Source organism: Triplophysa dalaica, chromosome 9, assembly GCF_015846415.1.
Source record: "Triplophysa dalaica isolate WHDGS20190420 chromosome 9, ASM1584641v1, whole genome shotgun sequence".
Classification (NCBI taxonomy): Eukaryota; Metazoa; Chordata; class Actinopteri; order Cypriniformes; family Nemacheilidae; genus Triplophysa; species Triplophysa dalaica.
The window spans coordinates 731,190-757,828 of NC_079550.1; the positions used below are offsets into that span (position 1 = coordinate 731,190).

At 40.1% G+C, this 26,639-nt stretch overlaps 3 protein-coding genes across 3 annotated transcripts; 2 read left to right on the top strand and 1 right to left on the bottom strand.

Moving 5' to 3' along the window:
- Positions 1 to 9,595, top strand: srprb (SRP receptor subunit beta). Its single transcript, XM_056756186.1, has 7 exons — positions 1 to 199; positions 309 to 403; positions 594 to 671; positions 3,125 to 3,207; positions 3,305 to 3,441; positions 5,285 to 5,339; positions 9,070 to 9,595. The coding sequence occupies exons 1-7, from the start codon at positions 55 to 57 to the stop codon at positions 9,281 to 9,283; spliced, it is 807 nt and encodes a 268-aa protein (XP_056612164.1). The 5' UTR covers positions 1 to 54; the 3' UTR covers positions 9,284 to 9,595.
- wdr53 (WD repeat domain 53) lies at positions 9,364 to 12,684 on the bottom strand. Its single transcript, XM_056756184.1, has 3 exons — positions 12,615 to 12,684; positions 10,720 to 11,215; positions 9,364 to 10,626 (listed from the first exon to the last, which is right to left on the bottom strand). The coding sequence occupies exons 2-3, from the start codon at positions 11,212 to 11,214 to the stop codon at positions 10,045 to 10,047; spliced, it is 1,077 nt and encodes a 358-aa protein (XP_056612162.1). The 5' UTR covers position 11,215; positions 12,615 to 12,684; the 3' UTR covers positions 9,364 to 10,044.
- Positions 12,685 to 15,694: 3,010 nt separating this feature from the next.
- On the top strand, positions 15,695 to 21,333 carry neu4 (sialidase 4). Its single transcript, XM_056757229.1, has 3 exons — positions 15,695 to 15,961; positions 16,084 to 16,339; positions 19,792 to 21,333. The coding sequence occupies exons 1-3, from the start codon at positions 15,761 to 15,763 to the stop codon at positions 20,628 to 20,630; spliced, it is 1,296 nt and encodes a 431-aa protein (XP_056613207.1). The 5' UTR covers positions 15,695 to 15,760; the 3' UTR covers positions 20,631 to 21,333.
- The last annotated feature ends 5,306 nt before the right edge of the window (positions 21,334 to 26,639 follow it).

A 26,639-nucleotide genomic window follows, 5' to 3' on the forward strand; every position in this document is an offset into this window, starting at 1 on the left:
AAGTACACGTGTCATCATCCATTTCCGCCGTGTTGTGAACAGCACGCGCAAAGCATGGAGGAGAAACTTCATTTAGATTTAGAGGATTTCTCCTCAGAGTCTGGACTGCTGGACACGGTTATCAAAGAAATACAGAATCAAGATCCTCTGTTTATCATCGGGATATTTGTGGCACTTGTGGTTGTAATTCTCACTGTCGGTAAGAAGTGTGACGTGTGCACGTCATTATTGCTGTTGTTTATTGCGGATCTAGAGTTTGTGTGTTTGATATAGGGGTTTGTTGTTAATGTCTTGTGTTTCCTGTGCAGCTTACTTCGGAAATGTATTTGGCTCCAGCAAAGTGAGAAATGTTGTGCTTCTGCTGGGATTGTGTGACTCTGGCAAAACACTGTTGTTCACACGAGTGAGTTAACGTTACACATTTTTTTGTTGCCATTTCTTTCGACATCCTATGATTGCCCCGAATAGCCTTAAGGGCTGGTATGACGTTAACAAATAAACAAATAACGTTAAACGCCATTCGACAAGACGTGCTGCTACGCAATAACGTTATTGCAATACAATGTTGTGTTGTATGTGTTTTGTTTTTGCAGTTACTAACAGGAAGGTTTTTGAGAACTCAGACGTCCATTACAGAGAGCAGCGCATTATACAGAAGCAAAAATGACAGAGTAAGTTTTTACGTTCACGTGGACACACTGAGTTTACATTGGGAGGAAATCTGTTAGATTAAGAGATCAGAACATCGTGTTCAACACTAATATAAGGTGATCTGAACTGATAGTACACTACACTCCATCTGGCTGACGTCTATTTGACGTCTGCACTTACATCTGCTATACACTGTTTAGTCATCTGCAATAGGTCTCTGAGATGTCAAATACCTAGGGATTGCAAATACCTACGTAAAATGTATAGGATAAAGCAATGTAAGTCGCTTTGGATAAAAGCGTCTGCCAAATGCCTAAAATGTATATGTAAAAATGTAAATAATAATAAAATACATCATTGAAACACCATTCACGTTTTAAGTGAATGTGAAATAAGCATGGACACTATCATTGAAAGATTCTAGCGTTTACTGTTTACCCTCCAGTTTCAACTAAATGCTCACCATAGTTATTTTAAAAATGGGCAGAAAATGCGTTGAATATATCAACAGATAAAGTCCATTTGCAGTGAGCCTTGTAGGCTACACTATACGTGCTTTATTTTTTAAAAAAACGGTCAGCATTCGCAATCCATTTGACCATTATTTAAGATGTGTTGGATTTGTAGTATCAGAGCTTTCTGACTTTCGTTTACATGAATGATGGCAAATGTCTCAATCGACGGCTCAGTCCACATTTAAGTCAGTCGGCGTCGGGTTTCTGTACCCAACCCTATTTATACATCTGACAAGCTTCAAATCAGATTAGATCTTTTGACATATCTGCTGTATGAAGATGAGCATTCCAGACGTCCTCTTACCATTACTTCAAGAGCACACTCATATGTATATGGACATGAGAGTCAATCCTTCAACAACAGCTCGTTCTGTGCATCATGCATCATTTCAACATCATTGCAAATGGGCAGAACTTCCTGGTTCAGTTTTCAATCCGATCAAGGGTTTACATGTCCCAAATCCATTCATGCATTTTTGTCATCTCACCTGAAATATTACAGCTCAATTTATGTCGGTGTCTCTCAGTCTCTCCTCTCATCTTCAGCTAGTACAGAATTCAATTCAATTCAATTCAAGTTTATTTATATAGCGCTTTTCACAATGTGTATTGTTTCAAAGCAGCTTTACAGGGGCAAACAGGAAAACAGAAAAGTTAAAACACAGCACAGTGCATGGTATTTATACAACGAGTAAGATCATTCTAATAAATAATATCTAATTTCTAATTAAATAAATAAATGAATGAATGCAGTCTCCCGGTGAGCATGCCAACACTGCCCTGCTGTGGCGAGGAACCCAAACTCCAATGATTGATTAATGGAGAAAAAAACCTCGGGAGAAACCAGGCTCAACCGGGAGGGCCAGATCCCCTCTGACGTGTCATAGCTGCACTCAAACTGGTGACATGTAATCTTAGTTTAGCATTTAATACCAAATATTGTTACTTCAGCATTAATAAGACAAATAGTCCGTCTTTTGCTCTTGGTTGGGGATGTAGTGGTCTGAGCTGGGACGGTCCGATGGTCATATTTCTCTTGGCTGGTGGTGGAATTGTCTTAGATGGAGCTGGGATGGTCAGTCAGTCTGCAGCTGTAGCTGGCGTAATCTCAAATTGGGGATGGGCATCTGTCAGTCGTCTGGACACGGTGGAACTTCTTCCTACCTCGGGATGGGCATCCCGAGGCAGAGGCGGAAAGAGAATAAAGAGATAATTAGCGTAGCTGCTGTTCATTAACTATGCATTAAGTGAAAGCTTGGCTGAAAAGATGTGTCTTTAATCTAGATTTAAATTGGAAGAGTGTTGGCAGAATGCTGCTGCCAAACTTCTTACAGGGACGCGCAAGTACGATCAAGTCTCACCCATCTTACGCTCACTGCAATGGGTTCTTATCAAATACAGGATCGATTTTAAAATCTTATTGTATGTTTATAAAGCCCTTAATAATCTTGCTCCTCGATATCTAATGGATCTCCCGCTCCCTTACAATCCCCCCAGAACCCTGAGATCTTGTGAGCTAGAGTTACTCATGGTTCCCAGATGGAGACTTAAAGATTGAGGTGATCGTGGCTTTCCCCCTTTTGGCCCGAAACTCTGGAATAGCCTTTCACTGCATGTAAAAACTGCACCATCTATCTCCATTTTTAAAACCAGACTCAATACACACATATTTTCTATTGCTGTTAATGTTTATTCTTATCTTATTTTTGATGTTGCTTAATGTACTGGTATACTTTTGTTTTAGTTATTTTATCTACTTGTACAGCACTTTGACCTGCCCCTTTTTAAATGTTCTGTACGAATAAACATTGATTGATTAGTCGTTATCGATTGACCATGGGCTCTATTGAAATCCTTCTAGTGAGCCGCCATATTGAGCGTTGCATTTATACTAATAGCAGTGGCACATCTTCAATCACAATTGAAAACCGTGTCTCATGTACTGTGTGTGTCTTCAGGGCACCAGCTGGACTCTCATCGATGTTCCTGGACACGAGAGTTTAAGATCTCAGATTTTGGAGAAGTACAAGGCCATAGCTCGGTGAGTTATAAAGATCAAAACACTGATGAGAAACACGATTCGCTATGCAACTGAAATGATCTTAAATTAATCCAAATGTCTTTCTGTTGGGATGTAGAGCCATCGTGTTTGTGGTGGACAGCAGTGTTTTCCAGAAGGACGTCAGAGATGTGGCTGAATTTCTCTATTCAATCCTTACGGACAACATGGTAGCAAAAAATGGCCCAACTCTTTTAGTAGCCTGCAACAAACAAGGTAAACGTTTCAATAAATGTGCACACCTCAACCTAACCTGACCTGTAATAGAAAAACTCCCACAGAAAAGAAAAAGACCCACATGTTGTGACGGAGACACTGTACATGCAGCTGCCCGGTATGTAAGAGTAAACCATCTCCATAAAAAATACATAAACAGCGCTTTGGTCCACTACTGTTATACCTTTAAACTCCCCTTTAAACACATACAAGTCAATGGAAATAAAAACAGCACAATAACGTTAACATCTCTCGACACATTTCAATGTTTTACAATCTACGTGGAGAAAAAAAACATGACTCTAGTTACTTAACCCCAGGATATCTTCATCCTAAACCCTATTTAACCAATATTTTGAACTTCATAATTCTGTTGCACCAAACTGTGAACCTTGTTTAAAAATAATCTGGTTTATATTCAAGGTGTTTTTTGATCCAGGTTTTAATTTAACAGTTAATCTAGATTAATTTTAATTCTCTTGTTCCATTATTTTAAACTCTGATTTATGTTTGTTAGGGAATAACTTAAAACTTGATACTGAGGAGGTTTAAATCATAAAAAAACAAATCTATAATAAAATGTGTGGGGAAAGGATTAAAAAACAGACACAAAGGCATCATTTCATGCTTTCAGTGAAATAAATAAAGAACACCTGAGTACAGTGTCAGAGCACAGCGGTTTGATTGGGTGCCGGCTGTGAAGCGTCAAGTTCAAGACGTCCTGCTTTCTTATCCAGTATTTACAAGCACAACGTCTGTGATTAAATGGGAAAAGACCGACTTCCTGAGAAGAGGAAAGCTGTTTTATAAATAAATAATTTATAAAGAAATTTAAAAATAACTCTGTTTTTAAATGTTGTGCATTCCAAGGAATATCATGTAAAACAATTGGGTTGTTCAAATGAGATATCTGGTTTTGCAAATGATCTCTTCATGTGTTTGTCTATCCTGGACACTTGGCAGACCATGGACTTTTCTGATATATTATGTGTATCTATCTAAATGCATCGGAGGTCTCACATCATTTTCACCTTTTTTCACCCCGATGAGTTTGCATCCCTGGTAATGATCTCTGCTCCGAAGCGTGGTTAGCACCGCACACAGAAATGTTATCCAATCATAACAGTGGGCATTGACTTCCAAGTCTTCAATGCAAAGCCGAGCGTTTCATGAACCGGCCTCAAAACCAGGGTAGAACATAGCCTATTGCTTATTGATTGATGTTTTTGAATGTAAAAACCAGGTGAAGGTCATGCGTAGACCTCAGACAGCAGTATAAAACAATAAAAAGGCCATTTCTTTTTATAGATTGTGAAATATCCATTAATTGCACCTGTTGTACATGAGAATCCACTAGATCAGGGCTGTCCAATGTCGGTGCTGGAGGGCCACAGTCCTGCAGACTTTAGCTCCAACTTGGCTCAACACACCTGTTTGGAACTTTCTAGTCTGCTTTGTGAGACCTTGATTAGCTGTTCAGGTGTGTTTGATTAGGGTTGAAGCTAAACTTTGCAGGACACAGGCCCTCCAGGACTGACTTTGGACACCCCTGCACTAGATGGTGCCTTAAAATGAGGGTGCTCTGATCAGGATTTTTGGGACCGATCATTAGAACCAGTATCGGCCGATACCGATCAGTATTACTATTTAGTATTTATTTAGTATTTATAGTATTTATTTAGTGTAGTATTTATTTGAAAATTAAAAAAAACTGTTTTTTATTACCTAATGAATTAAAACATGAAAAGGAATCATGAATTGGGAACTTGCATAACAACATATTCCTCATGTTTTAGTTAGGCTGTGTGCCTGTTGTTTGATATTTGTTCTGTTCTCTTTTTAGATGTAACTATGGCCAAATCAGCTAAATTAATTCAGCAGCAGTTGGAAAAGGAGCTGTGAGTATCACGTCTTTCTGTCACAATTATAACACTGAAAAAACGTTCAGAAAGTTTATTAACTCTTCCCCCGCCAGCCTTTTAAAAAAAGTTGCCAGCGCCAGCATTTTTTAAACATTTTCACAAAATTTTGATGGCTCACAGTACATTTTCTGTTATTAATTTATGGACAAACAATATATCAAATGAAAGAACAGGGTCTCAGCTTTCAAAAGAAACTGTGTTCTTCTATCTTCATTTGTTATTTTTTCATCCCCCATTAGATGTGGGTAGGGAACGTTTTTTTAATGACGAAATAACTCGTCAATGGCGGGGAAAGAGTTAAAGGGTTAGGAACACAAAATAAATCATGTGTCTCCTGGCAACATATTGATGTTTTTAGAAGTACATACTGAACTAAACATTATTTGTAACATAATACCTATGACTGGGCGGTAATGTTTTTTCTTTAAGAGTACTCAGAGTTGGGAAGAAACTGCCAGGCTCAGGGCCCACATCAAATACACATACCCTTTAACCTGGATTGTTATCGGCATAGGTGAACTTGTGTATTATCTATTGAAGAATATTGTGCGTGTTTGAATTCAAATCCTCCCATAAAACGTATTCACATAATTCACATATAGTCTACTGGGCTGGGGACTCAACGTTTGTTGAGCAATGCGATTGGGTGCCAGCGCAAACAGCGGTTTGAGAAGTGGAGAGTCCTGCTTATTTTTCAAGATTTTATTTTCTCCATTCAAATTTGGCTGGGTGGTTAATAACACACTTCTGTTGTGTGACCAACTTGGAACACATATTTCAATGTCATCTTACTCAGACTTTAATGAATTATTTCTGATTACAATAAAATGAAAAGTAGCCCTTATATAAACCACTGAAGGGGTGCCATTTGTTACAGCTATTTATTGGACATTGGCATAAGATTTTTGCACATTTTTGTAAGAGTATAAAATAAATAAGACGTTAAAGGTCTTTAGTCTTACACTTTATACTGCACACCAATGCAAAATGATGTCTTATGTGGAAAAAACGCTGATTTATAATGTTTCATTAAAACTGTTAAGCTTCCTGGCCGTTTCCATTGTCAATGGATCACAGATTTTACCAGTCACCATGTCTTCATGTTTTTCCCTTGAACTTTCCAGCGGTTGATTAAACTTACCCTTCAAACGTGTTCTTGAACCCACAAGGTTCAGGTTAATCAACACAGATTTCAGGGTTTAGCTGACAGTAAGTTTACCATGCTTTCAGGAATACAGCCCAAAACTTTTAATTTAACCTAAAAATCTAATCTAGCACACTTGCATTGAAGCATGCATGGGATATTTCTATGACAGTGATTAGGTGTATTTGGATCGTCTTATCTTATTAGATGTGGTACTTTGATCTGAAAAGTTTGAGAACCATTAATCTTGCATGTGTTTGTGATGCCCACTAAAGTGCTATCACATTTGTGGTAGGTTTTGTAATTTTTATAATTGGTGTTTGAATGTTTAATCCAGGATAATCAACCTGTTGTCACCATCCTTGTACTCAAATATTTTATATAAATGTCAGGAGTTATTGTGGGGTCGCCAGCAGGGGGCAGTGTGGCGATAATTGTTCCGTTAGGACTTTACGTCAGTTTGGTCCGCTTTGCGGTTTTCCTCTTTCTGCTGAGCGAGATGAAAAACGGACGCATGTTTTGCCTTGTCTCACTTCTTTCTCCTGTTTCCAGAGAGAGCATATAAGCTGTATATGTGGTGCCAGCCGGTACCTGTAACATGTTCTTCAAATGATTAAAATGCTCATTGTTGTCTGAGCCGATAGCCTAATGGGCAGGGCTCTGACATGTGGCGCGGTTGAGCACCAGGCGACCCGAGTTCGAATCCTGTCTCATGGTCCTTTCCCGAACCCAACCCCTTCTCTCTCCCACTTTGCTTCTTGTCCTCGCTGCCACTAAACTGTAAAATTAAAGGCAAAGCGCCAAAAAAATCTCATTGTGAGGGATTTGACAGAGATTGTGAAAATAACTCCCAACATTTGCTATATATTATACAATAGTGCTGTTCATTTAGAACACTGAAATTACCTTAAGGCCACGCAGGCACTGCAAAGTTTAGGGAGTAACACCTGCATTTAAATGCGGGAGTGAACAATAAACAATCGATACATACACTCACTTAAAGGATTATTAGGAACACCGGTTCAATTTCTTATAAACACAATTATGGTGGTGGTGTAATGGTGTGGGGGATGTTTTCTTGGCACACTTTAGGCCCCTTAGTGCCAATTGGGCATCGTTTAAATGCCACAACCTACCTGAGCATTGTTTCTGACCATGTCCATCCCTTTATGACCACCATGTACACATCCTCTGATGGCTACTTCCAGCAGGATAATGCACCATGTCACAAACCTCGAATCATTTCAAATTGGTTTCTTGAACATGACAATGAGTTCACTGTACTAAAATGGCCCCCACAGTCACTAGATCTCAACTCAATAGAGCATCTTTGGGATGTGGTGGAACGGGAGCTTCGTGCATCCCACAAATCTCCATCAACTGCATGATGCTATCCTATCAATATGGGCCAACATTTCTAAAGAATGCTTTCAGCACCTTGTTGAATCAACGCCACGTAGAATTAAGGCAGTTCTGAAGGCGAAAGGGGGTCAAACACCGTATTAATACGGTGTTCCTAATAATCCTTTAGGTGAGTGTATGTAACGGCTGTATGTAAAGTAAAAAAAAATTAGGTTTATTTTGTGTTTATTATCCCTGTTTGCTGATTTTTCAACTCAAATATCTGGGAACACTGTCACTTGACCACAGGGCCAGTGGTTTGACAACTAGATTTACATTCTACATTTGAATGTAATAGTATAGCAACAGTTCTAACCCATTGGTTCTAAATAGGTAGGCCCAACTGACTTTCAAGGGGGCCTCAAGATGACCAATAATTAAAAAATACATAAATAAAATGTTCTGAGTGGGAAGGGGGCCTTAAAACACTTGGAGTCAGAAAGTAGAGAACCCCTGTTCTAACTCTATACTGTAATGTCATGTATGCTGCACAAAAATGTTTTCTGTACAGCTGCCTTGCAACAATGCAAACCGGTAAAAGAGCCCTTCTGAGCTGTGAAGTACTCAACATCTGTCCTTGACAAAAATATCTCAAAATATTTCTGATTCTGGAGGCCGTTTCTCAATTCCAAGAATGCAAAAGAACGGACTTGTATTCCTGTAGAGAATGGTCTTGCGAGGAAGCCTCAGAAGAACGAGCTTGGATGGATGCGCCACAGTGACTTCAAGCGGATTCTGTACGTGAGCAAGGCAACATTCAATGCATCCTTGATGTCAAGAGCACATCCAGGTTCTTTCATGCGTTCTCTGTTCTTGAGTATTGGAACTGGACTTTGGCGGTTATTGATGACGTAGAGTGAGAACACTAGGACACGAGACCGCTGAAGAACTCATACTGAGAAACGGCCACTGTCCTGCAGAGTTTAACCAACTCTAGCACACTTGCATTGAAGTAATCTAGCGGTGCGTTTCGAACAGGATATACTGCTCCACGAAGGGCCATTATGTGTTAGTGTACTTGCGTACTCCGGCTGCTGCTCCAGATGAAAAATACTAACGTCTGCAGAAATACTCCACATCTCCTCGTGATTCTGTTACAGGCAGCAGGTGCCCAACATTTCTTCATCTCATTGACATGTTTTTAATGTCTTTGTTGTGCAGGAACACCCTGAGACTCACAAGATCAGCAGCGCTCTCATCTCAGGACGGGCCTGTGGGGACTGCCTCTGTGTTTCTGGGGAAGAAGGGGAAAGATTTCGACTTCTCTCAGTTGACTAATCGTGTGGAGTTTGTTGAGTGCAGTGCATGTGATAGTAAAGGAGAAGATGGAGATGCTGATGTTGATGCACTGGAAAAGTTTCTAGCCAAACTCTGACTTCAATCTTTAACAACTGGAATCATTCAGACATTTGTTGTACTTTGTTGTGATTACATGAATAGATACAGGACAATGTGTGTTGTGTAAAATGTTTATTTGGATCTTTTGTTACTTTAGTTTTCAGTTGGTTAAAATCATTGATGTGGCTCTTCGAATGAAATTGAAGTGAGGTTCGCATTTTGTGTCTGTATTGATTAAACCTTGAGTTTTAAAACTCCGATGACAATTATTGGTTTTAAAAGCCTTGACCTGATGAAGAAGTGTTCACTCAAAATACAAGTTCAATAAATTATCCACGCTCAAAAAGCACACACGTGTCATTAAAGTGGGTTAATAATGTGTCCTAAATAAAACCCTTATAAATTGTTCATCTAATGAAACTGAACCCACAAGAGCTCTTACTGTAAACGTGGCAACACATTACACACTTAAATCTCATAAGATAGGGCGTCTTTTGAGAATAGTTGTCGTATAATTAAGTTCCCCTGTGGTGTTTTTAATATGCATCTTGTTCCCATAATAACCAATGCAATTTATCAATCTAGCAGCGCAAGTTACCGCATGATTTCAGACATGCTTTTTTGGGGGCATTTTAAGTAATGCAATTATGCAATGAGACTTTAATTTCAAGAACCAATGAGATTTATACATATGGATATCACCACATTTAAATTTAGTACTGTCTGGGTTATTTTCATTACATTTCAACAATGACTCGTAACATCATACATTATACACGTACGTAATTTAGATGGACATTACAGCTTGTCCAGCGAGTATACCGACAGCTCGGGACTTGGGTCCGTCACCAGTAGACTGAGCTTCCCCCTTAGCACAGCCGGACACAGCCAGTTCACTTTATCCCCGTGATTTAAACTCAGTTTCGGCTCAACTCTTGTACGCGTTTCTGAATCCGATTCCTCCTTTGTGCTCATCTGTGATTTAGTCTTTGCTCGGGCTTTAGATCTCTTCTTCCGGGCGGTCATCTTGTTGTCGAGCGCCGCAGCATCTTCACTTAGGTCCCATAGAGCCAGCAGTCCATCATTCCCTCCCGTGGTTAGCCAGTACGGATGAGACATGAAGTTGAGGAATCGCGCCTGTGACACTCCTTGACTGTGAGCTTTAAACATGCTCCGTCCTCTGAGCCTGGAGTCTGCAGACACCCGCAGCAGATGAACGCAGCCGTCCTCTGCTGCGCAGGCAAACACGTCACCGCAAGAGGCGGCGTCTATGCAGTGTGCCAGCGGAGGATTAAACATCTGCCCTGTGCCTTCCACTGAAGCTTCCTGTAGACTGTAAGACCACATCGGACGAACCTTAGGAAGAGTCCACAGCATCACCTGCAGCATAACACCCAAAAAACCCTCATCATTCACTCAGCCTGCAGCACACGGTAAGAGACATATTATGGGATGTCTTCAGCTTGTCTTTACCTGCATGTCAAGACCAGCAGACAGTAAACTCTGAGATCGATGTGGACGGAAGGTCACAGAAGAGCAGATGTTGGCATGTTTCCGCAGGGTCCGGGTCACTTTCTCCAGTTGCGCGTCTATCACTGTCACGACTCCAGAATCATCGGCCACAGCGAGCAGGCCACCCGTCTCGTTCACAGACAGCGAGTTGATTTCTTCCTCCGCCACATCCCGCAGTTCAGTCACGGTGGTCTTCAGCTTTCTGGGGTCGAGGACGCTGACGCTCTGTCCATGAGAGGCGTACAGCACGCAGGGCGATGATGGGGAGAATGCTACACTCGTAATATCCTCATCGCCAGGCACGTGCAGTTTAGAGAGCGGCAATCCATCGTGATTCCACAGCGTCACTTCACCACCTTCTGCTCCGGTGGCCATCAGCTGCTCTGATCCACAACAAACACCAGCGCAGAGCACAGATGACACGTGACCGCCGCTCCATCTCTGTGACGTCATCATCCTGACACAAACACACATGTCATTAGACGCGAGAGAATGTTTGTGTTTAGGGCTGCACGCATTAATGTTCTGCAGCTGGTTGCAAGAAACCCCTCAGTAACAATAATTCTACAGTTAGAATGAAGGGCCCTGGTCCTCAAACACATGTTGACTTTTACGGAACAGTGTTTATAACTTTCACACGATGTAAATCAATGGCTATTATAGGCTTTTCCATGCTTTAATGCTAACAATCAGAACTCACAAAACTAAAATGGATCATTATATCTGGGAAATGATTTTGTCTGGCTGAATAACAATGAAATGTTTCTGGAAAATAGTGAATCGTCACAACAAAAACTTTGTGATGACAAATAAGCACAATGACTGTGACAGATAAATATATATATAATGATGCTTGTTAGGACAGCAGTGTGCAGATCTAATATAATGAACAGCAATAATCTAATGATCTCTCTGTTAAAGTGGATCATGAAGACATTTGAATAGTTCATGTAAGGGATAATCCACAGCTGGCCGTGCATTAAAGGATTTTCATGTGGAGGTCAAGAAGTGCATTAAAATCCTTGAATGCTCGGTTAGCTGTGGATTATCCCGTTTATACCATGGTCATTTGCCAAGTTGAAGCTGTTATTGATGTTTACAGAGTCATTTTTGATCAGACAGGTGAAAATGACACATGTCGGTTTTTTTCAAACGTTAAACAAACTGACTGGAACTAACCGTGCATCAAACAGTTTTAATGCACGCCTTCCAACCAAGAGCCAATCAGAATCCAGTACTCAAACACACTATCGTATAAAATGTAATGTAATCACTTCTCTCATCCTCGATCACTACCACTCCTCATAAATATGCGACCTGGTGCGTTTACATAAACATCGCCAAGACATCTCGATGTCATTTCCGTATTTGATCGATAATTGAGTCAGCATCTTGCATCCCTAATCATAAAGTTAAGATATGCGGGAATGTTCTGTTTTCTTTCAGCTGGAAAGTATTTGTATTTGACTGAAACTCCAGAATCTAAATCCAGCGCGCTGGAAGTCTACAGCAGAGAAGATGATTTGTTTTTGACAGCTGACACATTTCAGTCAAATTCACTGACCGTCTGCACTCCCTTATTCCACGTGAACGCGACATCAGTAGAAGTGATAAGTTTCTGATAGCACGTCTAGGCAGCATTCATGATATCTTAAAACTTAACCTTTCCTAACATCACAATCTTTTGTCACGTGCCAAATTCGAATTATTATAAACGTATTAAACTCATCAAAACGTTTAAATACACGTGCCAATTTTACTGTGTGATCTCTGTGTTAATCGAGACTTGAATACATCGTTAACGGTGGACATGCTTGATTCTGATATTGTGTTGTTTTGGTTAAAATGAGTTAAACCTGTTATGAACTGCAGTCACTCCTGCGCCCGCGTCGCCCGCTGATGACGTCACTCATCGCGCAATTCCAGTGACGCATGTTGGTGACCCCATGGGATGTGTCCGAAAACGAATAATTCCTTACCATAGGCGTTTTTTAATTGAGAACAACATTTTAATACAACAAAATGTCATCAAAATCTATACGAAAGAAAATAATCTGGTTTGGAAGACTCAACACAGTAGAACCATATTATTTCCAGACAAAACAAATATTCCAACAAACCTTAAGGCAAAAGATAAATAAACATAATAAGAAAGTAAATAATATAATAAAATGACAACACATCATACAATACAAACAAATTAAATAATTGTATTTTTAATTTTACTAAGGCATCTGAGAAGTTTTTTAGATCCTTTCTAAAAACAATAAACAAAGGAGGAGATTTTGAATATCTGCATTCATGTATAAAGTGTTTTGCTAAAAGTATAATAGTATAAATCAAATCGGTCAAAACACGCGCTCTTTCGTAATTCCATACAATATAACTTGTGAAATGAGAGTGAAATCATCAGGAACTATACCGCTCTCTACCATCCAGTCCTTCAATGCTTTCCAGAAAGACAGAGACAAATAACAAGTAAAACATATATGTTGTGAATCTTCAAATAAATGTCAAGGTACGTGACCTGTGGCAGTGGAACAATGTGTCATGCATTCTGACTTCTTTACAATGTTAAACATGCTGTCTTCTCATGCTTAACATGGTCAACTTCTCAAAAAAAGGGTTGGGCGTATGACGTAGAATTTCTGTGCTCCATACACTCCCCCAGCGATTGTACAGGTTTCGGATAGTTTTTTTTAACATAAAAACTGTTTTGTAACAATTTTTCTCAGTCCATTATTGGACAAATCACCCCGAAAAGCACTCGGAAACAATGAGAGCCGGAGACGGAGCATGCGCAGATGTCACTTTAACTTGTGTGATGGAGAGAGAGAGCATACGTTTGCGAAGTTCAGGTGTTTGTTTGTTCACTGCATTTGGGTGATGAATGTTATATAAACTGTGGATATAACGCTGGATTTGGAGATCGTTTGAAATTGATTTATGGAGCTGTTCCAGCCCTAAAAGATGCCAGACATGAACCAAATGCGGTGAGTAAAACTGATGTCTGTGTTTTATTGGCAATGGGTGCACACATGCTTCAGTTCAGCGTCCCCCCCGCACATACCATATGGTTTCGGAAATAATTTTACAGCTGTATCTATCTTTTATAAATGTGATCAAACTAAATACGAAGTATGCAATACATACTCTAGCTGCTCATTAATATAAGATTGCCAGAAACTGCGTGTGTTACTCCCGCTTTAAGAATCATCTGAAAACACATCTCTTCTGTCAGCACCTGACCTATCAGTTCTGACTTCTGTCTCTTTTCTACTCTTTGTATATAAAATAAAACACTTAGCTTTGTGATCTGTGGTAGGCTATTATGAGACCAGTTTATTTCACTTATACTTATTGTTGTTTCAATTGCTTCCATTGTTTACCTCATTTATAAGTCGCTTTGGATAAAAGCATCTGCTAAATGACTAAATGTAATTAAACAGATAAATGACAAAGGACATTTATGTAAATTACAGCTGGATAAATTAGAGCCGTGTTAATTTTAGTTTGCCTAATTGCTTTTTTCTGTTTTAAATTAGGTCTGAGTTTTTAGTTGACCACAATTACTTAATAATACTACATAATTAAATGCAGAAATTTACTGAAATAAATATTACAGTACACATCTGTACTGTAGTGTTCAAGGGAATCAGAGGTTTATGTTGATGGGCCTTGATGAGTTCAAGTGTGTGTTTGACCATACTCTAGTTTCCCAGACAGCATCATAAGCTTTGTCCCAATTTGAGGGCTTTGTCCTCCGAAGGTCGCATTCGAAGTCTGCATACGTATGTTTCATTTAATGAAAAAAACCCACTTAACAATTACTTTTATTCCTTATGAGACGTTATCACTATATTTAATTAATTCTTAGCTTGACACTTAACGGTTGCTTATCTGAAATAAAACCTTCAATAATAAAACCCGATGATGTACACAGTTACTGTGTTATTTACGGTAATTTCCACTCACACGGCAGTAAAAGCTTTCTTAACTAATATATCCTGTGTGACATTTCGAATTGCTTAGCCCAGCGGGCAACCAATTGCCAGACCCTGCTTAAGATGGTCACAGCAGCTGATTTTTCTGGTTTGTCCGACTCGGAACTTGATTACAGAACTGACCATTACATTGACCCTGTAAACTAAATGAAGAAATGCTGAGACTATAAGTCTATTCTACGGATTAGCAGTATAATATAATCAGCATGAGTAAACAATATAAGAAATTAAATAAGACATTGCATAAGTGTAACAAAGCATGAGCAATTTGTTCAATGAGAAATGGTATTTCTGAAGTGCAGAAGTGAGCAGATGTTATGGAGCTTGAAGAATTATGGGTTGTGATCTAGAGGGAGAGAGAAAAGATGTTTGTCCTGCTCTTTTTTTTATTGTGTGCTGCTGATGAGTCAAACCTGTGAGCACATGAATGAACACCAGCTTGCGCACAACACAGAGAAACACATTGCTTTTGCACCTCTTGCTTTTGTTTTGGCCTTTTGAACAAAAAAAAACATGCTTAAATTGTTGACCCCGGAAAAAACTGTGTATTTTACACGATAGAATGGATCTGTGTGCTTGTCTGTTGATGATAAGTGAATGCGGTGGATGTCATGTGAGAAATCTTACAGGTTCACCACATTTGTTTGATATTGCTATATAGGGTCATGAAAACACTATTGTTAAAAAAAACAAAGATTACAAAGCAATGTGACAGTTTTCACATTCAAATCTAGAAGCCTTTTGAACAAAACGCTGACGCTGAACTTTGTCGTCTCTCTGCACATTGACTCAATGATTCTCACAATGACACACGCTCTTCGCACCTTCTGCTGTGTTCCGTATGTATGTGTGCTCTTGTTTTTTTTACTTTGTGAAAGCTGACTCAGAAGCTTCTTAACCTCAGTGTTTGAGTCGGAAAGTGTTTTGTGAGGTCCAGACTAACGTTAGCCGACATTTGTTTTTGAGCGGTGTTGACTGTTCTTCGGATTCATGAAGCTATGGCCTCCCAATATTTCCCAGCACGCTCTGTGCTTTTCCAAAAGGAGTCCAGTGGTGTCACGTATCGTATACCAGCTTTGATCTACCTGCCTCGCTGCCGATGTTTTCTGGCCTTCTGCGAAGAGCGTCTGACTCCTGCAGACAATCAAGCACATCTGCTGGCCATGCGCAAAGGAACCTTACACAAAAGCTACGTGGAGGTGAGCTGGGACTCTGTTCACGCACACTATAAGGCAGTATGAGTTTCTAAAATGTTATTTTGAAATGATGTGCACTGTGAATAATTAGGTTTTGATGTCATGTTCTGATTTTCTCTATGCAGTGGAAGGACATGCAGGTGTTGAGCACAGCTCGACTGCCTGGCCACCGTTCCATGAACCCTTGTCCTGTTTATGATGACTTTACCGGCACAGTCTTTCTGTTTTTCATTGCTGTTCTGGGTCACACCTCCGAGTCGTACCAGTTAACAACAGGGAAGAACGTGACCCGTCTTTGCTTTGTGTCCAGCAGTGATCAGGGAGACACCTGGAGCTCAGTCACAGACCTTACAAAGACGGTCATAGGGGACACCATTAAAGGTGAGGGTTCAGGTGCTATATTTGCATATTTCATTACTTCTCATATTCCAGTGTCTTTCATGTGAGTTACAATGCAGATATAACCGCCCGACTTTTCACAACTTTTAAACTGGAGTCTAATAAGACACAACTATTAAAATTGTTTCTAGATATTTAATGTGCGGGTTTGTACGGCACACGCGTTCTCTGTTCTGCGAAGAGCCCCGCGCTCGCATCATTTAAACATTAAAGGTAATTTCGTATTACCTCACTACATGATATATTAGTTTTGTGGTTATTAAAATTCTTTCTGTACTTTATACCTTTCTGATTTGCAACTAGACACTAGTTTTAATGAACGGACCACAATGTTTGTAAGTGTGACTGAAGAAGCTTTTGTTTTTTTTTTTATCTAAAAATGGACAACCTGCTTAACTTATGTGGTAAGACAATAGAATGTTAAGCTTAAAGATAATGTTTATTCATCTCTGTCAATAAATATCTACTTTACTTTGTATAACACATATTTGACTAGAACAATATTCAAACTATAAATGAAATTGACACTTTAATGCAGAGATTAAATCACAAATTAATTTAATCCTTCATGTGAGGGACGATGTTTTTAAATTAAATTATAAAAAATATATTTTTGGGCGTTGGGATGTACTCGTCACGACTCAGAAATGTTATTCGTTAGGTTGCTGCAACAAATATAATCAGTTCCATTTACGTCTAAAGGAGGTAATCACCAAGTCCCAGCAATGTCCAATGTTACTTCATAACAACAAATATGGAAATCACAAAGTTACTGTAACAGGGAGTAACCAGGCAGGAAAGCGGATCCACGTGCAGTATAAGATTTTACTAATTGTAAACAAAGTAACAAAATACATTTACATTTTTACATGTAGTCATTTAGCAGACGCTTTTATATGGGGTAAACAATGAAAGCAATTGGGACGGCATAATGACCAAAAGCAAACCCATTATACAGAGCTAAGTTAGATGTTTTTTTTTTGTAAGAGTAGGAAATAAATAGAAGTTAGAACTGATCAGTCAGCTGTTGACAGTAGAGATGTGTTTTCAGACGATTCTTAAAGATGGCTACAGAACCTGTAGCGGGCAGATTATTCCAAATAAGTGGAACCGATCCGGAGAAAGTACGTGGGATACCATTTTGGGATGGCACCACAGGATGTTGTTCGTTTGCAGAGCGCAGGGATCTGGTGGGTACATATGTCTGCATTAGCGAGTGAAGATAAGGTGGTGCCGAACCACTGGTGGTCTTGTAGGCCAGGAGCAGAGTCTTGAATTTGATGCGAGCAACTTTTGGAAGCCAATGTAACTTAATGAAGAGAGGAGTGACGTGTGCTCTCTTCAATTCATTGAAGACCACTCTTGCCACTCCATTCTGGGTCATCTACATTTACATTTATGCATTTGGCAGATGCTTTTATCCAAAGCGACTTACATTGCATTATGCTATACATTTATACTTAGGTATGTGCAATCCCCTGGGATCAAACCCATAACCTTGCGTTGTTAACACAATGCTCCTACCACTGAGCTCCAGGAAAGCTGTATAGGTTGGTTGTGCAAGCTGGAAGTCCAGCCAGTAGCGCATTGCGATAGTCCAGTCTGGACAGAACAAGAGCCTGGACTAGGAGCTATATTAAGGACTATATTAAAAAGTAGGCTACACCCTTGCTGTCTAAGCATTTCAAGTCAGACTCAGCCAGGTACGTTTTTTTTGTTTAACTCAACTCAACTCAACTCAACTTTATTTATATAGCGCTTTTTACAATTTTCATTGTTACAAAGCAGCTGTACATGAGACACATTGAATACAAGTATGAATTCTAAAGCAGCCCCCCCGGCCAGGCAGATAGTGCAAAACAATATGCAATATGCAATATGCAAATGGTATTTAACCATACCATTAGAGTGTTATCTACCTACTTTCTAACTTACACTTTTATATGTTGCGTAAATGTAAAGTTTTCCCAGAGTTTTCTTAGCTTAGATAAACATAAACAGTGTTGGGAGAGATCCCCTATTTCTTTTAACATTCTGCAGGTGTACTTCATACAAACTTTAGAAATACCCAAAATGGAAGAATCATGTTTTAAATAAGTTTCACTCTTTAGCAATGGCTTTAAGATTCCTAAACAACTTTTCATTGTGCAAGTTACATTACGCTCCATTAACAGTTACTGAATCGCTTCCCGGCATACATTGTTTACATTAGGGTCGGAAATCAACAGAGGCTTTGGAAAAAAATGACAACAAGGCGAACTAAACTGCTCTCCAAATTCAAGAGGAAAAACAGTCCCTGCACAATACAAAACTAGCTACGACAGTCGTAATAAGTTGAAGTGAAAATGAAGGAATGTGGATGGCAGCCTTTTTGCTCTGCTAAAGCTTTGAGCAGCCAATCAAATTCATGGTGTGAATATACTGGCCAATCAGAGGCGTTTAGATGATTCACCGGTGAAGAAGAGCCATCCTGAAGCGCGCCATGCTCACAAAATCTCTGTCCCTGTGTTCAAGGGCTGCAACCGATGAGTTCGCGGACTTAAAAACTAGCACTTGGTTTTCAAAGCATGCAGCCTCAAAAGTTCAAGAAGTGAATGAAATGAGACAGTCTAGCCTCGCGGAGGATTTCCTAATTGCGTGATTTGTGTCACCTGTAGTTTTTATTTTTTGTTTTTATTTTCGAGAATATGACACGTTTATGTGGATTAAAACAGCCCAACAGTTTATTCAATTAACCAAATTTACAAATTCAAGCACAAATAATGCACCAATAATGTTAACAACATCATATATAATATTAAAACACTGAAATTGACCGTTCTTGAGAATTACATACATTTATTTAACTAAAGCTTTGATAGATTAATTTATAATCCGATGCCAGGTCAGGGTTACACACACATTTTCTGTCATGGTCTGTCAGGACCCCCTGAAGTAGCCTTGGCCATCCCCCTGGCCACCCCATTTATAAAACTCTAGCTCCTCCACTGCTGCCAGTTGGGACAATAATATTTTCATCTCGTTTTATTAGTGGACGAAAATGTCAGTATATTTTTATTACAGTTTTTGTTATTATGCATTCATTTTTATTTAGGTATTGTCACCTTTTTATCACTGAAAACATGTCGTTAACAAATAATTTTCATCAACAAAATGGACACTGTTTCGGTAAGGATAATTATGAAAAAACATTTTAAGCATTGGTTTTATTCAAAGAAAAGGAAAGACAAAGTGACGTTGCAGTTAAAACTTGTAGGTGAAACATTTATTTAGAAATAACCAAGCATTGGAAAACCTTTATGAAAACAAGTCAGTCTTATAATCCTAGTGGCTCAGCAAAGCTTTACCCCTCACATTTCTTTCAATTATTTGCTTAACAATTTGGTGAACTGTAAGTTGAACATAAAGGTTTTGCTTTTTTGTCTCCCTATTAGAGTGGGCCACCTTTGCTGTGGGTCCAGGTCACGGGACGCAGTTAAAATCTAGACGTCTTATAATCCCTGCCTACGCGTATCATATTGAATGCAGAAACTGCTTTGGCAAGAGGTGCAAAACCTCGGCACACTCCTTCTGTTTTTACAGCGACACACATGGAAAGGTTTGGCATTATGGGAAGGCATTGGCGGCTCCTGAGAGCGTGGAATGTCAAATGGTGTCTGTAGATGAAGAAGATGGAGTCACTGTTCTGTACTGTAATGCTCGGAGCTCGTCGGGTTGCAGGGTACAGGCAATTAGCTTTAACCAGGGTACTGTTTTTGGCGATGGCCAGCTGGTGCAGAAACTAGTGGAGCCCAGGAATGGATGTCAGGGCAGCGTGATCGGGTTTCCAGCTCCCTTTTCTCCACTTAGGCAATCCCAACATTTACTAGGACAGCTGACTTCCGCGGGACTCCAGAGGTGGTCTCCAGAAAACTTCCTCGCAGCAACGTGGGTGATATATACACACCCGACTTGGTCACATGCCCGGCGTGACCTAGGCGTTTACCTCAGCCTTCTGCCGCGGGACCCGGACAGCTGGTTAGGACCCTGGGTCATATACGACGGGCCCAGCGCCTACTCAGACCTGGCGTATGTTGAGCTGACGTCTGCTGATGGCCCTGCAGTCACAGTCTTTGCTTGCCTTTTTGAGAATGGCACAAGAACAGCTTACGAAGAGATCTCCTTCTGCATGTTCACACTGTATGAGTTGATCGACCACCTTCCCCGCAATGAGCAAAAAACAAGAGGCCTCATGAAAAGGAAGAGAATGTGGGAGCACTGCTCCGTCTCCTGACTGTAAGAAAAGAAATGTTATTTTCCTGACTATAGATTTTCTTTATTTCTAGACATCAACATCCTCTCATATGATATCAGTAAAGCACTCCTGTTAGGCCAGATGTTATTTTGTAACACAACTTTGCTCCATTAGCTGGTCTTTGAATTGTTTATCTCCTGGTGTGTCTTAATATTTAAATTAACAAAGGACAGTCAAAGATTTTTGCCAGAGTCATTTCATTTTAGCCATGTGAGAGGAGGAGGAAACTGAGTGGTTTTGTCACGTCTTCTGGTCTTTCACACTTCTTTTACACTTTCAAATCTTTTTGGCTCTGCATGTAAGTGCTGATAAACGCTAACCGTTCTGTGCAACCTGTTTGAAATATTTGAACAGTTTTATTGCTGTGAATAGTAGTTGCAAAGAGAGGTGCAAAAAAACTAATTCTGCTCTAGTTGCATTTTGGATGTGATATACGCCAGCTGGTCTGTGCAGCGCTGCATTATGTCACATGCACATGCATAAAGATAACTGCTGGATTATAGAGTTTCTCTTTTTGTGAAACATACATCCCTATACAATTTTGCATACAGTGTTATCTTTACTTTACATTGCATATTATTATGACAGTTGAGTTTGCTTGAACCACTTATTTGTCAAGCATATATTTTCAATAAACCATGTTCATTTGACATTTCCTTCTATGCATTAACTCATGATAGTGTAACGGGCGTGCTTCTTTAACAGTTTCATATCAGCTTGGATGCACGTCCATTAATTCTTATACAGTTGTGTTCAAAATTATTCAACCCCCAATGCTGTAAATGGTTTTAGGGAATTTAGTGTACATTTGTAATTGTATTCAGAATGAAATCCTACAAGGACTTCTTAAAGAACCATATGCAACTAAAATGACATCAATTAGTTTTGTAATACAGTAGTAAATGTTTCTTTTGTGAATTCTTCATTGACATAATTATTCAACCCCTTCAAGACTACCACTCTGAAGAACAGAGGTTCAATGAAGTGTTTTCAATCAGGTATTGAAAACACCTGTGGGTATCAGGGAGCAGCAATAAAGCCTAATAAGCACCAATTAGGCAGCTTTAAAATGACTTTGATACTCAGCTCCTTCTAGACATTTACTGGTGTGGTTACAAACATGGTGAGGTCAAGACAATGGTCCAGGAAGACAAGAGAACAGGTGATTACTCTTCACAGGAAGGGCAATGGCTATAAGAAGATTGCAAAGATGTTAAACATACCCAGAGACACCATAGGAAGCATCATTCGCAAATTCAAGGCAAAGGGCACTGTTGAAACGCTACCTGGTCGTGGCAGGAAGAAGATGCTGACTTCGACTGCTGTGCGCTACCTGAAGCGTAGAGTGGAGAAAAGTCCCCGTGTGACTGCTGAGGAACTGAGAAAAGATTTGTCAGATGTGGGTACTGAAGTCTCTGCTCAGACAATACGGCGCACCCTGCGTAATGAAGGCCTCCATGCCAGAACTCCCAGGCGCACCCCCTTGCTGTCCCCAAAGAATAAGAAGAGTCTACTGCAGTATGCCAAAAGTCATGTGGACAAACCACAGAAGTTTGGGGATAGTGTTCTGTGGACTGATGAAACAAAATTAGATCTGTTTGGGCCCATGGATCAACGTCATGTTTGGAGGAGGAAGAACAAGGCCTATGAAGAAAAGAACACCTTGCATACTGTGAAGCATGGCGGGGGGTCAATCATGCTTTGGGGCTGTTTTGCTTCTACAGGTACTGGGAAGCTTCAGCGTGTGCAAGGTACCACGAATTCTCTTCAGTACCAGGAGATATTGGATGACAATGTGATGCAGTCCGTCACAAACCTGAGGCTTGGAAGACGTTGGACCTTTCAACAGGACAATGATCCCAAGCATACCTCCAAGTCCACTAGAGCATGGTTGCAGATTAAAGGTTGGAACATTTTGAAGTGGCCATCGCAGTCACCAGACTTAAATCCAATTGAGAACCTCTGGTGGGACTTAAAGAAAGCAGTTGCAGTGCGCAAGCCTAATAATGTGACTGAACTGGAGGCTTTTGCCCATGATGAATGGGCGAAGATACCCGTAGATCGCTGCAAAACACTTGTGTCAAGCTATGCTTCACGTTTAAAAGCTGTTATAACTGTAAAAGGATGTTGTACTAAGTACTAAGATTGAATGGAGACACCTCCATAATATTAATCCTCAGAGGATTTAGGCTGCATTATTTAGATCAACCGGAACCAGGAACACATCCAACAACAAATGATGTACTTGTTGCATCAAAGAGTGCAGAACAGTACTCTACTCTCAGCCAGTCTTGTATTTTTGTTCCAAGGTTACCGCAGGATGCAGTTCATGCCCAGACCTGATGGCAGAGCTGAGAATGGGAAGCGGTGACCTGACAAGAGCTAAGAGGATAGAGCTGGATAAAGGACGCGACAACTTTGTTTTTCCTACAACATTTCAAATGCTATTAGATTGTTAATGATAATCTTAAATCCTTAATTTTTATATTTTTATTAAGCCTTGTTGTGAAAGCACTGTTGAGCCTGTGCAGAGGCAGCAGCTTTTGCCAGAGGGGAACTGGAATCCCCTGGTTGGGCCTGGGTTCCCCTGAGGGTTTTTTTCTCGATGGGAGTTTTGGGTTCCTCACCACCGTTTGCATACTGTTTTGCACCGTCTGCCTGGCCTGGGGGGCTGCTTTAGAATTTAGAATTCATACTTGTATTCAATGTGTCTCATGTACAGCTGCTTTGTAACAATGAAAATTGTAAAAAGTGCTATATAAATAAAGTTGAGTTGAGAATGTCACTTGGGGGTTGAATAAAACTGATAATGATGTGAGCTCCGAAAAGACATTTGTGGTTATTTCATTATAAATGTTATGTTTTATTTGTCTGACCTACACGTGCCTCTTTGATTTAATTGTAAGCAGGATGACTGAATGATCATAATCAATGTCAAACCGACCAAAACAATCAATTTCAGTGGGGGTTGAATAATTTTGAACACAACTGTAAGTTCTGCGTTGTGTTCTATGTTGTGCTGAATGAAGAAAGGACCCGGACTGCGACCAGCTGCTGGTTGCTCTTTTAATGAAGGCAGAATGGTTGATTGTCTGTAGCCTACAAATTAACAGAAAAAGACATGAGGCGCTGTAACATGCGGTCTCCTCCACACAGCACAGAGGTCTCAAGCTCCTGTTAGCTCCTCTCAGCGAGTCTGGTGCGGACTGCGAGAAGCATCTAAAATGACGACATAAAGCCTGCGACCTCTTAAAGTGACAATAAAGGTATTAACACTTAGCTCTGGATACAACATTCAGGCATAAATATCGGCAATAATACACATTTTAAACATATTGATCTATATTTAAAACAATATTATATATCTATAATATAAAACAATATTCATCAGAATTTGGTGACATTTCAACTGTAAAAGTAAAGATATAATTTCAACCCGGATACAATAGCCTAATATTTTGTAAATGTTGTAATAATCTTTAGGTAGTCTATTCATACAATGTGGAGTGCTGTTTCTTGTGAATCCACAAGAAACCCTGTTTCCTCAGCTTTTACCACTTCTTTAGTTTATTACTGCTGTTAGACATTTACAGTCGGTGTGTACTGATATTACTGAAATACATGATACTTCCAAAGGAAATAGGTATATGTTGGTATTTGTCACAGCCTGTTGCTGGCACCTCGGCTCTCCATCTGAGGGCGCCATGTTGCTGTGTGTTTCTGCCTGTGTTTTGGTTTAAGACTCAATTTCCCATAATGCACTGTGTCCTATAATTGGTTTCACCTGTGTCACATTTCCTGTTTGTCCCTGCATTTGTGCATATCTATATACCCTGTGTTCAGTTGTCGATCGTTGTATGTTACAATCTTGTGTTTTTGGATCTCATGTTACTCTGTGGACTTTATAAAAACATCTTAAACTGCACTTGGAATCGTGATGGCGTCGTGACGGTTTTTGAACCACAGAAGCTTTAAGGTTCATTACTCCAAGCTTTTCAAATCAGAGCTCAACTAGGACATCTGCTGGTGAAAGTGAGCGAATGAGCTGAGTCGCAAAATGTTTCTCAACAGACCAACGCAAAAATGAAAGAGATTAATAAATGTATGTATCAGTATATGAAAATTATGACAACAATGTTTTCCAATGCATACTTTTAAGTCAAAACAATAAAGATAACGCTTTGTATTGTGGGTGTGGGCATTTTTCTTGTTTGCAAACTATTGCAACTAAAGAATAAAATAAATGAATGCAGACACACAGTTTGGTCCATTCTTCTAATACAAATAATTTGCTGTAGACTAGCAAAGCCTATATGATAACTATTTCACAGATTATTACTTTACTACCCAAAACAGTATATGAAAAATTAAGATATGTTCCATTTCTTTTCAGCACTCATTATGAGGTAGTCTACCTTTGTGTGTTATAAGCCATATACGTGGCCTAATGGTTAGAGGGTTGGACTCGTGACCAGAAGGTTGCCGGTTCGATCCTCAGGTGAGGCGGGTAATGATTGAGGTGTCCTTGAGCAAGGCACCAAACCCCTACTTGCTCCCCGGGCGCTGCAGTGATAGCTGCCCACTGCTCTGGGTGTATGTGTGTTCACCACTTGCTGTGCGTGTGTTCACTACTCTCTGGATGGGTTAAAAGCAGAGGTATATCTCGGATATGGGTCACCATAACTGACAAATTAGTCACTTTCACCTCACTTTCACTACAGTATATCATTTCCAAAAGAGAGTGATTTATGTAATACATTTTATGATTCACATATAAAGTCAAATGCAGATGAAGCCCGCATCAGATTCAAATCACTGGATCTGCACCAGCATACTTTCACACCCTCCTACACTCCTACACCCCATCAAGATCCCTGCGTTCAGCAAACCAGCGGCGTCTTGTATTGCCTTCCCATAAGGACAGTAAATCGCTTTCTCACTCATTCTCATTCACAACTCCTTCCTGGTGGAACATTCTTCCTAACTCGGTCCGGTCAACCACGTCTTTCTCACAAACTACTTAAAACCCAACCCTTCTGTGAATACTTGACTTGACAAAAAAACAAACATGAACACTCTCTTTCTCTTAACAGGTAGTGGTCTAGCTTTTATTGAAACCAGTAACTTTGTATTGGCACCTATTGTATTATTGCTCCTGTATGACATATTGCTTATTTCTCCTAAACTCTTTGTAAGTCGCTTTGGATAAACGCGTCTGCTAAATGACTAAATGTAAATGCGAACAGTACATACCAGAGCATGGGATCTCTGGGGTCTCATTTATAAAAATGTGTGTTGGATCCTTCCTAAAAGTGTACGTGGGGCCAAAAGCCCTAAATAGCTTACGACAAAAAATATTCAGATTTGGTTTCTTATGTGTCCAGGGAGTTTTGGGTTCCTAGTGCGGGGGAGGTCCCTGACCGGGTGGCCCAACCTTACCACTTCCTGGACAGACCATCCGCATTGCCATGAGAGGCCCCGGCGTGATGTACTACTTGAAAGTGGAAGTCCTGGATCGTTAGGAACCACCTGGTCACTCTGGCGTTGGTATCTTTGGCTCTGGACATCCATTGTAATGGCGAGTGGTCACCAAGAGGTAGTAGCGCAGCTCCAGGACCGCACACTTAAGGGCCTGGGCCTCTCTCTCCACCGTGGCATAGCGGGTTTCGGCGGAGTTCGGTTTCCGACTACTCAACACGACTGGGTGTTCCTCTCCCTCCTTACTCTGGGAAAGGACAGCTCCCAGCCCGGTGTCGGAAGCGTCGGTCTGTAACTTTATATTTCCTCGAAGCCTCATGAAACCCAGCAGTTCCATCGAATAATGGAATGCATAGTCGATTTAAAAAACTGGATGAGTAACAATTTTTTACTACTGAACTCGGACAAAACAGAAGTGTTACTTACTGGACAGAAAACCGGCATACGTAACAACCAAGAATACAGCTTAACTATTGACGGATACTCCATTAAATCAGGAGGCAGACACAC